Source organism: Oryctolagus cuniculus, chromosome 6 (genome assembly GCF_051225735.1).
Source record: "Oryctolagus cuniculus isolate XC-2025 breed Fujian yellow rabbit chromosome 6, ASM5122573v1, whole genome shotgun sequence".
NCBI classification, from domain to species: domain Eukaryota; kingdom Metazoa; phylum Chordata; class Mammalia; order Lagomorpha; family Leporidae; genus Oryctolagus; species Oryctolagus cuniculus.
In genome coordinates this window covers 28,329,418-28,343,221 of record NC_142872.1, presented here as the reverse complement: position 1 = coordinate 28,343,221, position 13,804 = coordinate 28,329,418, and the positions used below count along the sequence as shown (strand labels likewise).

General features: G+C 41.9%; 1 protein-coding gene across 26 annotated transcripts in view; it reads right to left on the bottom strand.

Annotated features, from left to right (window-relative positions):
* Positions 1–12,601, bottom strand: part of MATR3 (matrin 3) — a 32,466-nt gene extending 19,865 nt beyond the window's left edge. For 3 of the 26 annotated variants that reach the window (XM_008254905.5, XM_008254906.5, XM_070075055.2), the window contains exon 1: positions 12,203–12,493. Coding sequence is in view for 1 of the 26 variants with exons in the window: in XM_008254906.5 (XP_008253128.1) it covers positions 12,203–12,250 (48 nt within the window). In the remaining 25 variants the exon portion in view is untranslated. Of the gene's footprint in view, positions 1–4,239; positions 4,316–12,202 lie in introns of all 26 variants that reach the window. The other 23 variants (XM_070075050.2, XM_017340989.4, XM_089334605.1 and 20 more) reach the window with 16 other exon arrangements.
* Positions 12,602–13,804: the final 1,203 nt, after the last annotated feature.

The following is a 13,804-nucleotide window of genomic DNA, read 5'->3' as shown; positions in this document are numbered from 1 at the left end:
AACATTTAAATTGAAGGGTTAGATGTCTGAGCACATCAAAACTTCAGTAAAAACTTAAGATGGGTTTCTTCTTTTGGAAGAATAAAAATACACCCTATGGTATGATGCTTAAGTTCCAGGAGAAGACTAAAAACAAAAACAAAAACAAAAAATCAACGACAGCAAGTCAAAAGATGAATCAGCTTTGGAAAATAAGATCTTTTACCACTATCAGAAAGAACCAAGTAAAATCACAAGTAAATGAAGCTTAGGTGTAAAGTACCTAGTGTAAGATCTAAGACCAAACATAATAGTTGAGACCTTCATGCAGCAAAACCAATTTGAGGTGAAGACAGATGTAAGTAAGAAAAACAAGTCATTATCTATAGTTTTAAGGATTTCTGCTAACGTAATAACTAACCGCCTTTTTGACTGACCACCATCCTACATCAGGCAGTGCTTATTTAAAATCTAATTTTATAAGGTTAAGGACCACTAACTCTGGTCAGTACAGAAATAGGAGACCATCTAAGGAAAAAAAATCCAGATACAGGAAATATAGGTGATTTAAAGAAGGGAAATCTCCCGTCAGCTTCCATCAGTATTCATTTAACACTCAGGGCTAAAGCACCTCTAAAGCCAAAACAGGTTCAAGTAAAATTGAGATTTTAAACAGACTCCTGTAAGCTTTTCTTAAGATTAACAATCACCTAAAAAATGGTATATCTAATTTCAATCCCTCAAGATATATCTGGATGACATTATTTTCATTTTCTTTCTTAAATCGTTGTCATTGTACCCCACAAACTTACGTAAGAGTTTTACAGAACACTTACATAGGATTCCCACAAAATATTTAGTTAAAACACATACATAACAAATGTCCTAGGTAAAACAGTTTTATAATTACAACCACAGAGGCAAAGTTGAAGTTGCATGCTACAGCATTCTATTGTGGCATTGCTTAGTTAAGTTTTATATATCTGATCATTCATACACCTATGTTAAACTTTTATTACACTAAAAAACAGCAATATTCAAAAGTTACCAGTCTACTGTGGGACCATTCCTACTAACTACAAATTAAAGCAAAGATACATTGGACGGATACAGTGGCAGAGGAAAAAAGTTACAGGCAAGGAAGATTTAGACTAGATTTTTAAAAAACAGATGTTAAAAAGACATAGAAATGCTACTAGAGGTGGCTGGAGAGTTACAGAAGATGTTTTTGCACAACCAAGAAAGATGAATTTGAGAAGACACCAAAAGAAACTAATTCTACATGAGATCCACTAGCCAATTACTTAAGCTTTAAGATCACTGAACTAAAGACAAGAGTTAAATGGGCTTCATTGGATGAAAGTTTTTTGTCTTATAAACGTTATATAGAACAGTGGTACAAATACTAACACTGATATGACCCTCTAAATTTTCATGTGTTTATTTTTAAAAATAATTCAAAGCCTTTAGAGGGTTTTTCAGAATTGAAAATTTTAAGTATCAAGGTTATTGATAATTGTTAGCTCTGACCTTGATGTTTGCAGCCAAATCTTTTAATTTAGTGAAAAGATAGCCTTTTCAAATAACTACTCTTCTCCCTCATAAAATCAAAATGTATTACGTTCAAAAATTTTAAATAACCATATTTTAATGATACTTGGTTGTCAGAGATCTCAATTTTTTGATACCTTGTCTGAAAACAGTGGATCTGCAAAAGGAAAAGTTAAGAGAAGGCAAAAGATGATGATCTTAAGACAAAACATAAAATGGATGTCAGAAAAACTCAGAAAAGGTGTAGAACAATGTAAATCTCAACACAATGTAATTCCATGAGAACAATAATATTAAAGTTTTTATGATACTCTTAAAATAGTGCCATACAAAGACATTAGAGTAATATTAATGAAAGTCAGATTTTTAATTAAAGCAGGCAAACCAAACTCTTAAAAATATTTCTATTAGAAGAAAGAAAATGAAAGAAACCAGACATGACAGCACTGTTTAGAAAGCATTTATGGAAACAATTCCTTTAGTATCTTTGGGACAACGTTAACCGTAAGATGTATAAACCATTTTTAAGGGCTCATTCACAGAGGACCTGCTGCCTACTAGTAAAGTTAGTAAGATAGTGAAAATGATACTGCTTAGGTTATGTCAAAACTCAATTTACCCATTTAAGATCACTATATAACGGATTCTAATCAGTGTAAAACCTTTTACTTCCAAAAGATAATCTACCTCAAACCAGGAAACATTAACAACATTATCCATAATTTCACTTTTTAACTGTCATTTACTTAACCCAATAATCAAATTTCTAACAAAACTTGTCTCTACTGACAATTCCAAATAATTAGCTTATAACTTAAATCTATTTCATGATATATTTTTTTTTTTTGGACAGGCAGAGTGGACAGTGAGAGAGAGAGACAGAGAGAAAGGTCTTCCTTTGCCGTTGGTTCATCCTCCAATGGCCGCTGCGGCTGGCGCACCGCGCCGATCTGAAGGCAGGAGCCAGGTACTTATCCTGGTCTCCCATGGGGTGCAGGGCCCAAGGACTTGGGCCATCCTCCACTGCACTCCCTGGCCACAGCAGAGAGCTGGCCTGGAAGAGGGGCAACCGGGACAGAATCCGGCGCCCCGACCGGGACTAGAACCCCGTGTGCCGGCGCCACAAGGCGGAGGATTAGCCTAGTGAGCCGTGGCGCCGGCTCACGATAAAATTTTAAACTGACTTAAAAATGTAAGCTTCACATTCATCATTGGAACAAACATTATCCCAAGAATGGTTAAGAAATACTTCAGTCAATATTCTACCCTCACTCCATGAGTATGTTCTTTATTGGATTTTCCTTCCCAACTACAAAGTGGAATATTTAAGAAAACGGTGAAAATCTGACCTATCCTGGAAGTTGATGGAAAATAGAAGCAAATGGTTACTCTAGATTTAGATTTCCTATGTAAAACACTTACTAGTCTTAGTAGTCTTTCAAAGGGCTAATATACTCAGCAGGAATAATAAGAGAACAAACCAACTTTAGTTTTTTACAGAAAATTGAGAACTTCGGTTTCTAAATCTAAAATAAAAACGCTGTTTTTTTTTTTTTTTTTTTTTTGACAGGCAGAGTGGACAGTGAGAGAGAAAGAGAGAAAGGTCTTCCTTTTGCCGTTGGTTCACCCTCCAATGGCCGCCGCGGCCAGCGCGCTGTGGCTGGCGCATCGCGCTGATCCGAAGCCAGGAGCCAGGTGCTTCTCCTGGTCTCCCATGCGGGTGCAGGGCCCAAGCACTTGGGCCTTCCTCCACTGCCTTCCCGGGCCACAGCAGAGAGCTGGCCTGGAAGAGGGGCAACCGGGACAGAATCCGGTGCCCGAATGGGACTACAACCCGGGGTGCCGGCGCCGCAAGGCAGAGGATTAGCTTATTGAGCCACGGCGCCGGCCTTAAAAATGCTGTTTTTAAAGGTATTCACTACTGCCATAGGAACTTTGAGCTATATTAACTGCGTAAAATAATCACTTCTCAAAAACGACTAACTTTAAATAATTTAATCACAAAATGAGGTAATCAGGAAAACACCTCTTCTTGATATTTTAGCCTTCTAAAATCTTACATAAAAATATATAAACAGTAAGACTATATCGCCTTCTAGCATTTTCTCCCTATCCATCAATAAAGTAAAAAGGCACTAACCATGTCACCATAATAGATGACTTGGAGAGCTGACTATCAAAGCAGTATTATTTGGAAAGGTAGCTGCTTGACTTTTGTCATCAATCACAAAAATAGTGATTCTAGTGGTCAGGACTTTTAAACCAAACACCTTACCCTTTTCAACTGAACTACACTGTAGAGTTAACGGTTCTTTAACTCTTATTCAACTTATTTTTAATGACTTAGATATATTTTAATGTTATTCAGCTGACATCATTAAATGTTTTCTCAAGGTCTTTAACAATTATTTAAGGGTCTACTTCTTAAATGTATTATCTGAAGAGTGCTCAATTTTTTTTAAAGAGTTTGAGTCACTTTAGAATTTTATACTCTGTGTTCTTGGGTGCTATCTCATCTCAGTATGACATACATCTTCGAGTTTAACAATCTAGGAAGTAACTTAAGTAGTAAACCCCACAGGATATAAAGAACATCAAAGCTTAATTAATTTCAGTTTTGTATAAAGCAGTATAATGTAGTACCACAAATACTGGAAAACAATTACTAATTTGTTTAAAGTGCTTTAATACTACTCAAATCTAACAGACCTGGATTCAACTTCTATTCCAATTCAGGATCCTTAGTCTAAGGATAGACAAGAGTGTTGCACAGTGCCTTCAGCTGCTGAGAAGATAGAAAACTTCATGTTAATCAGTACAAGGAATTCCTATTTAAACGTGGAATAATATTTAATTTCTTCTTAAATTTAAAAACTTTTCCTACACAATTATCTGATAAAATCTGGCTTTACTTTTCTCTACTTTAACAAAATTAATGGTTTCCTTCAAGGATCCATCTTGCATCCTTTTCCCTCCAGTCACTCAATGTTCTAGTTTTCTTTTCTTTTCTTTTTTTTTTTTTTTTAACAGGCAGAGTGGACAGTGAGAGAGAGAGAGACAGAGAGAAAGGTCTTCCTTTTTCCATTGGTTCATCCCCCAATGACCACTGCGGCTGGCGCACCGCGCTGATCCAAAGCCAAGAGCCAGGTGCTTCTCCTGGTCTCCCATGCGGGTGCAGGGCCCAAGCACCTGGGCCATCCTCCACTGCCTTCCCAGGCCACAGCAGAGAGCTGGACTGGAAGAGGAGCAATCGGGACAGAATCTGGCGCCCTGAACGGGACTAGAACCCGGGGTGCCGGCGCCACAGGCGGAGGATTAGCCTAGTGAGCCGCGGCGCCGGCCAAAAGCATTTGTACAATACTGATTTCACATATACTGGATTTCTGGAGCTGAACTACCTTCATGTAAATCCTGGTTCTACTACAGAATAGCTGTGTGACTCTGAATAATTACTTAACATCTGCATTTTCCCTCTCATATGTTAAAACAGAAATAAAAATATCAATTTCATAAAGCTATAAAGATTTAATGTGTTAGTCCACATAAAACACTTAGAACAGTGTCTGGCATACAGTAAGTGCTGTAGTAATCACCTTATATAATGTGATGCAATACCTGAGAAATAAAGTAAACTTTTTGTTTTAGGTCAGAATACTCCAAAGGTTAAAAAAAAAAGACTGACCCAAGGACAGCTTTAGGAAACAGTGTTAGGTGCTATAGCATAGTAGATTAAACTGCCATCTACAGAGCCAGCAACCCATATGGGCACAGGTCCCAGCCGCTCCACTTCTGATCCAGCTCCTTGCTAATGCACCTGGGAAAGCAGCAGAGGATGGCCCATGTCACTTTTCTGGGAGACCAGGATGAAGCTCCTGGCTTTGGCCTGGCCCAGCCCTGGCTGTTGTAGCCTTTGGGGAGTGAACCAGTAAATGGAACTCTCTGTAACTATGTCTTTCAAATAAATAAAATCTTAAAAAAAAAAAAAAAAAATCCAGATTTAAAGACTGGTAGTAATTTTGACAGTTAAAGAAGTGGATTCCAGTCAATAAAACATCTTCCTTCTTCACTGTCTACTGCAACCTGTCTTTAAATGGGTACTGGAAATCCTTAGTCCTACTTTTCAGCTGGCTTCCTTGCTTCTATACGCACAGTTCACCATCCTGTTCAAAAACCTACCCCTTAGCACATGAAGTCTGCATTACAGTTTTTACTGCTTTTCACATATTGGTTCCATCCTACTTCTCTGTCCCACCACAACCTAACGTATCATAGAAAGATCTACCGGTTATTCCATATATAGTATTTGTGTAAATAAAATCAGCTGAAATGTGTTCCTGCTCTCCTTCAAATAACACTAAGGTCCAGGGCATCCTCCTTAATCATGCACTGTATCATACATCGAACAATGTATGCAACCACACAATTATAAGAACAGAAAACTTGCAAAGACCTCAAAAACTTACCAGCTAATTGTCAATGTACACCCTCTACAGTCCCTTGCTTTTAAGTTTTACAATTGACTGTACACCTTTGAAAAGTTTCATTAATAAATTTTGCAGGAATTGACAGTATTTGTTTTCAAAAACCAACTCAACCACACATATACAGGACTTAAGCCTACCTTTTCACTGTGATACCATTATACATACACTTATCTGTTCTGCAGATGATTGACATCAAAGCTATTTCTGGGGTCAACAAGGTAAAGCAGCGGGTTAAGCCACTTGCAACACCAACGTCCCATGTCAGCACTGGTTCAAGTGCAGGCTGCTCCACTTCTGATACTGTGCCTGGGATAGCAGTGAAAGATGGCACAAGTGTTTGGGCCCCTGCAACCAAGTGGGAAACCTAGACCTGGATGAAGATCTTGGCTTTAGCCTGACCAAAGTAGCCACTTGGGGGAATGTAACAGCAGATGGAAGATCTGTTTCTCCTTCTCTCTTAACTGTCTTTGAAATAAACAAACAAGGGCTGGTGCTGGGGAGTAGGCACCAATAAAGGTTCTTGCTGCTCCACTTCCAATTTCAGTTCCTGAATATGTGCCTGGGAAAGTATCAGAAGATGACCTAAGTTCTTGGGCCTCTGCATCCACATGGGAGACCCCAGAGAGGCTCCTGACTCCCAACTTCGGCCTGGCACAGCCCTGGCTTTTGTGGCCACTTGGGGAGTGAACCAGCAGATGGAAGATCTCTAACTCTGCCTTTCAAATAGAGAAATAAATCCTTTTTAAAGATTTTATTTATTTATTTGAAAGTTACACAGAGAGAGGAGGAGAGGCAGAGAGAGACAAACAGAGGTCTTCCCCAATTGGCCACAATGGCCAGGGCTGCAGCGATCTGAAGCCAGGAGCTTCTTCTGGGTCTCCCACACACGTAGTTGCAAGGACCCAAGGACTTGGGCCATCATCTTATAGTGCTTTCCCAGGCCATAGCAGAGAGTTGGATCGGAAGTGGAACAGCCAGGACTCGAACCCGTGCCCACATAGGATGTTGGCACTGCAGGCAGCGGCTTTACCTGCTACACCACAGTAAATAAATCTTTAAAATAAACAAATCTTGCATCTCTCTGTCTCCGAGTGCTTAAGCACAAATTTTACTTCTCTGTGGTGCTATTCCAGAACACTACAGTCCACACATACAGATCCAAGTATTAAAACTGGTCTGCTATGGGCCAGCACTGTGGTTTAGTGAGTAAAGGCACCACCTGTAATGCCAGAATCCCTTATCGGTGCCAGTTTGTGTCCCAGCTGCTCCATTTCTGATCCAGTTCCCTGCTAATGGCCTGGGAAAAGCAGCTGAAGATGTACCAAGTGTTTGGGCCCCTGCCACCAGAAAGAAGGGAGACCTGGAAGAAGTTCCTGGTTTCAGCTTGGTTCAGCTCTGGCCATTGTGGCCATCTGGGGTGTGAGCCAGCAGATGGAAGATTTCTCTCTCTCCCCCTAATTCTCCACTTTCAAATTAACAAATCTTCAACAAACAAAAAACCCACAATTGTTTGCTGGAGTGGGCATATGGCACAACAGATAAGACCTTGCTTGAGACATCCATACTCCATCTCATCCTGAATGCCTGGGTTTGGGCCCCAGCTCTGGTCCTGATTCTTACTAATGCACACCCTGGTGAGGCCACAGATGATGGCTCAAGTCCCTGCCACCCACTTAGGAGTCCAAGAATGAGTTCCAGGCTCCTAGTTTTGGCCTATCCCAGCCCTAGCTGTTGCATGAACTCAGGCAGCAGATGGGCGATCTTTTCTCCTCACAGGAAAACAGAATTTATTGAAGTGCTAGTTCATGTCCTAGTTAACCTGTTTCTGATCCAGCTTCTTGCTAACACACATGAGAAGGCAGCACGAGATGGCTTAATTGGGACCCTGCTACTCACTTGTTAGATCAGCCAGTTCCAGCTCTGACATAGCCCTGGCTGTTGCGGCCATTTGGGGAGTGAACCAACAAATGGAACTTCTCCCCCCACCTTTTCTTGTTGCTTTGCCTTTCAAGTAATAAATTTTAAAAAGTCATCTAAATAACATCTTCTCAGAAATATTTTATGCACAAATGCTTGTATTTCTTTGATCATTCTTCCCAACTACTTCATGAGTTAGCTGCCCAAATAATCTAAGTTCCTACATATGGCTCAGGTTCCTATTCTGTGACTCACTATATCAAAAGAAGGTGTTTAATATCTTAATAATCCCCATAAAGGAGAAAAATAAGCTCAGAAACCATCTAGAAAATTTTTAAAAATTATTCGTCTATGAATTGAAAGCAACAGATAATCCTGGAAATCAAAGAGGCTATTTGGACCACAGTATTAATTATATTCCATATTTGCTGCATTTACTGCCAGCCCAGGACACCTACAACAGGCATTTTTATGTTTTCTCTACACTCGCTGGTAAGCACTACTTCTCCCACCTCTCAATGAACACCCTGTTTTCCTATTAACCTCTTCTGCCTAAGAGAAATAACCACAGGTCACTGAGATACTAGATCAATGAAAAGGCCAAATACAGCATTTTTTATTTTCAGAAAACAAAGACAACTGTTTTATACCAACTACCTTTTAAATTTTGGAATAGCTTAAAAAAATGTCTTAAATGTTAAATTCCCATTACTACTTCATGTAAACTGCATTTATTTTCAAAGAGCCTTGAATTCTATCTACATAGAGAACTGGATAATGGTACCACAGCCACATTGCATCAAAGACACTCAGCAATCCATCCATACAGCCCTGCCAGTATAAATATCCAAGTCAGTAGAGATAGCAAGCCATCTAACAGCAGTGACTAAGCAAAAAACTAAAGTTGCACCCAATTTTTGAAATCACATGTAAAAATCCTTTAAAGCTATTGTTATCCAGTGACCTTTGCCACAGGTAAAGGTTTTTAATCAAGAATTTTAAAGTTGGTGATTCTAGTCATCTAATGAGAAAGGCTCACTATAGTTAAGAACTATAAGGGCTGGCGCTGTTGTATAGTGGGTAAAGCCACCACCTGCAGTGCCAGCATCCCACATGAGCGCTGGTTTGAGTCCTGGTTGCTCCACTTCCAATCCAGCTCTCTGCTCTGGCCTGGGAAAGCACTAGAAGATGATGGCCCAAATCCTGGGGTCCTTCCAACTACGTGCGTGGGAGACCCAGAAGAAGCTCCTGGCTTCAGACCAGCACAGCTCTGGCCACAGTGGCCAATTGGGGAGTCAATCAGTGGATGGATGACCTATCTGCCTCTCCTCTCTCTGTTTAACATTAACTTTCAAATATATAAATCTTAAAAATTATAGCACTTTACTACACTACACTCCATCCTGCAACCCCTCCACCCACTCGATGAATCTTGCTTGTACTGTCCATCCCAAATGTCATTAGTCATTCACTTTTAGAACCTGTGGATGGGGGGGTGGTCTTGTGGCATGGCGGGTAAAACTGTCTCATGTAGTGCCGGCATCCCATGTGGGCACCATTGGAGTACCGGCTGCTCCACTTCTGATGCAGCTCTCTGCCATGGCCTGGGAAAGCAGAAAATGGCCTAGGTGCCTGGGTCCCTGCACCTGCATGGGAGACCTGGAAGAAGCTCCTGGCTTCAGATCGCCCAGCTCTGGTTGTTGCAGTCACTTGGGGAGTGAACCAGTAGATGGAAGATTCTCTTTCCCTCTCAGCCTCTAACTCTCTATAACTCTGCTTTTCTAAATAAATAAATCTTAAAAAAAAAAAATTAAACAAGAACGTGTGGGCAGAAGGGCACGATAGTTTCACAGTAATTTTAACTCAAGGTGGATTATGAAAACAAAAAATAACAAAATACTAAAAGTTGTGCTAAGAACCATCTAACAAACCATTATCCAATTCTTGAATATCTTACTCAAGTGCTATTTTTGTCATTCCTGTATATTCTGCTCTCCAAACCTCAATAAGCTGGTCCACCTCTATTCCAACTCTTTTTAAAAATATATGCAATTCTAAAAAATAAGCAAGAGATTCTAATTTTAAGTAGTTCTACCATTTTTTTTAAATTAGAATAGTAAATGTAATTTCTTCTGTAATCATCAGTAAAATATCAGGAAGGAAATACAAATAATCCATAACACTGACATCTAGAAGTAAAAGTTCTTGGTGTGTCTCTACTTTTATCTTATACATTCCTTTAAAAGTCAAAACAATCAAATTTGACAGCATCTTAGCTTTGTTATATTTTCCCTTCCAGTCAATACCGTCCGTATACCATAATCATCTTCCCATTATTATCCTCCTAAAACATTAAGTAGCAATTTCTCTTACAATAAAATTAGTAGATTCCCATAAGTTGAATCTTCAGATTTTTATCACATTTAATAACAAGTATTAACATTTAGGCACACATCTTCGTCCTCTAAGAATATTATTTCCATTTAAACCTATTTATGAAGGCTTATACCATGGAGTCTGAATCAAGGTTGGAATCAACACTGGCAGCATGTCAGTTGTATAACCACTACACAGCCACCATTTCTCTGGGCTCAAACTTCCCTTCTACAAAATTAGGCATTTGAACATAACAGGTTTTCCAGTTAAATTGTTGAGTATTCTAATTAAATGACTTGTACTATTACTTCACATTTATATTTCCCTGGGAGAATTAGCAGACAGACTCCCTTCAACATAGAAGCTCAGATATGGAGTGGTTTAATCCTTTCAAATTAGTTCAAATGCTACATAAACGCTGGACACAGGCAAAAAAGGGAGATATCTAAAGATAAAATGAAAGCAAAAACTGAGCTATAATGTTAATTGCCATGGAGTTAATGTAAATTTTAAGAACTTCAACACAAACATCTGGCTAAATTTTTTCAAATCTTACATAACCAACCAGAATAATCTTCATATAGTACTTCAAGGTGGTGTTTAATTTGGAGTTTGTAAAAACATTCCACCCAGGAGTAAAAGGTATCATTCAGAGCGTTTTCACAACCAAAATCAACCTCCCCAGCTCTTCTTGATTTCAAAAACATTAGCAAAGTGCAAAATGTAAATCAATGAGCCATTACTAAAACAGTTTTTAAAAGATACATTTTCCTCTTAACATTAACGAACATTAACGAAAATAGCCTGAAGTATAATCTTTGCCCGCATAGTCAACTGTGCTACTTTTCCTGGGAGAAAAACGTATTTTACCAACTATTCTTAAACCAAGCTTTAACACAACGCAATAGAAAATCTCATGACCATCTGCGAAATCAACGACTCTGAGGTTAATCCAACGCGCTAGAAAGACCAGAAATTTCAGAACCAGTACAACCGTTCTAGAAAGGTCTGGCTGAGTAACTGTAACTGATCCAATAGGAATATTCCACAGAACAGGGCCACAGCGCGGGATAAACACCTAGGGAATATTCATCCACGGTCAATGTGGAGCACAGAACACAGCACAGCGCTGGCTGTGAAAAGAACAACGATGCCTCGACTACACCGTGGGACTCCAAACCCTTTGTCTGGAAACCGGAAGGTCCCACATCACAGGATCCTCTCTAGAGGAACCTGGACTAATACATTATTTTGATAAAGAGAAAAAGAATGTAAGGCGACCGACTTAACAAGACCAAATCTCCTGCCTCGTCCTGTACCGCAAAAAGCTTAATCCCCAACGCAATACGGAAAACAAGCGTTAACGTTTCATTTTTCGGCCATTTTTACGCGATGGGGGGTGGGGAGGAATTGTTCCAGATGTCCGGCCAAAATAGCGCGCGCGTGTGGGCGGGGAACGGGGCGGCGAGGGGGCGCCACGAAGCGATGGGAGAGGAGGGCGTGAGGGCCGCGACACCAGCAAGCAAAGAAACGTTACACAAACAGCTACAGCTAAGCTTCTCCCAGCCTGCGAAATCCTCCATTTTGGGGCACATTTCCCTTAGTGAGAAGGCACACGCGTTCCTCGGGGCCGGCACTACCCAAGACTTCCCTATCCTGACTCTTCTCCCCAAACGCCAGGCCCCCAATGGGCAGTCGGTCCCTCAGGCCTCGAGCGCTCCTCCCTCCCCCTCAGCGACACGGCCCGCGTGTAACGGGCTCGTCGTCCCGCCCCCGCCCACAGCGAGCCTGGGACGCGGGAAGCTCGGCAGACGAGCGGCTCTCGGCACCCCTGGACTCTCCGGCTGCACCCCGGGCCCTTGACTGACTCGGTGCCTCCCTCCGGGGCCGCTCACCTCCGCCGCCCGAGGAGACTGCCTGCGCCGCCACTGCGCTCCTAACATGGCGGCCGCCGATCAGGCGGCTCACATACGCAGCGCGGAGGGAGGCAGAGCAGGCGAGCGGGAGCGAGCAAGAAAGGCGCGCCGCCGGCTCCCCGCGGCCCCTCTCGCCGTCGCTGCCCCCTCCCGGCGGACGCGGACAGCCCCCGGCCACCCCACCCCGACTCTTACCCGCTTCACGCCTACCTCAGGGAAAGGGAGAGGGAAAAGGAGAGCTACCTCTCTCCCAGAGAGCGGGACGCAGAGGCTCCCACAATCCCCCGCAGCAACGGCGCTGGCAAGAGGTGGTGGTGGCGGCTGCAGCCCAAGAACAAACCCACTCTCGCGAGAGAGCTCGCCCCCACCCGCGCCGGGCTCGGTTCGGCGCGCGCCCGGCCCCGCCCCCTATTCGGCGCGCGCACCTCGTAGGCGCACTCGCCCGCGGCGTTGTTCCCTGGTCAATCCGGCCGGCGCGTTCCTCCCTGCCGCTGAGGCGGGAAATGGAGGGAGAGCCACAGTTCTCAAGTTCGAGTCCCATTGCCCAAAAGTTTTTTTTTAATCCCTAAATAATACCTGCAAATTTTAAGTGCAGTGAGCCGTAGAAGCGATTCGCATGTATCGCTGGCCCAAAGACAACTTATTCTAATTAGTTGTCCAAAATGGGTAGGAAGAGCCAAATAATATGGGGACAGAGGCAACTGGTACCATGTTAACTGGCTTTTAAATCCCAGGGATTCAGTAGAACAGTCGTTGAGGGGGACATCAAGCACATTTCCCCGAAAGACTACTGCTGCCATTTGTTGGACTTCACTGAACACAAAACACCCTTGGCATTGAGATACTGGTTCCAGTTCACTGTATGGGATTTGGATTTCCTTTTTCAGTTGATAAAGGAGATCCAATTTAGCTGCAAGTTTACCAAACCACCTTCACATAACTCAGCGTCTGGAAGGCGGAAATATTTCGAGCAAATTAATGATTAACTAATTATGGAATGATTAGTAGGGATTTGGCAATGCAGTTCACATGCAACCTTACAGTAACCTTAAAAGATGGCTACTTATTTTGCCATTTGATAGATAGGAACACTGACAGGAAAAGTTTATATAATCGGGGTCAGAGTAGGTTAAGACAGAGCATCCAATATCAGACTGTCTGGGTTGGAGTTCCAGTTCTGTCCATGCCAGCTTCTTGCTAATGTGCACTTTGGAAGCAGATGATGGCTTAAGGACTTGAGTCCCTGCCACCCTGATGGAAGATCCACATCAAGTTCTGGGCTCCAGGTTTCTGCCTGGCCCAGCCCCAAGTGTTGAGGGCATTTGGAGATCCAGTGATTGGATCTTTCACATTGCCTTAAAATGCATACATGCATACATATATATGTAATTGATCAAAGGTGACAAAGGTGGTCGTGTCTTGGAGCCTCTCAGACAGAAACTGAAAACAGCGTAGCTGTTAACCTCACATATGATGGCCATTTGCTATATCTACAAAATGTGCCGCAAGCCCATGATTCAATTATACTTTACCTCAAGCTAATTTTGTGAGAAAGGGTTTAGGGAGGACCCATTTTGTTAG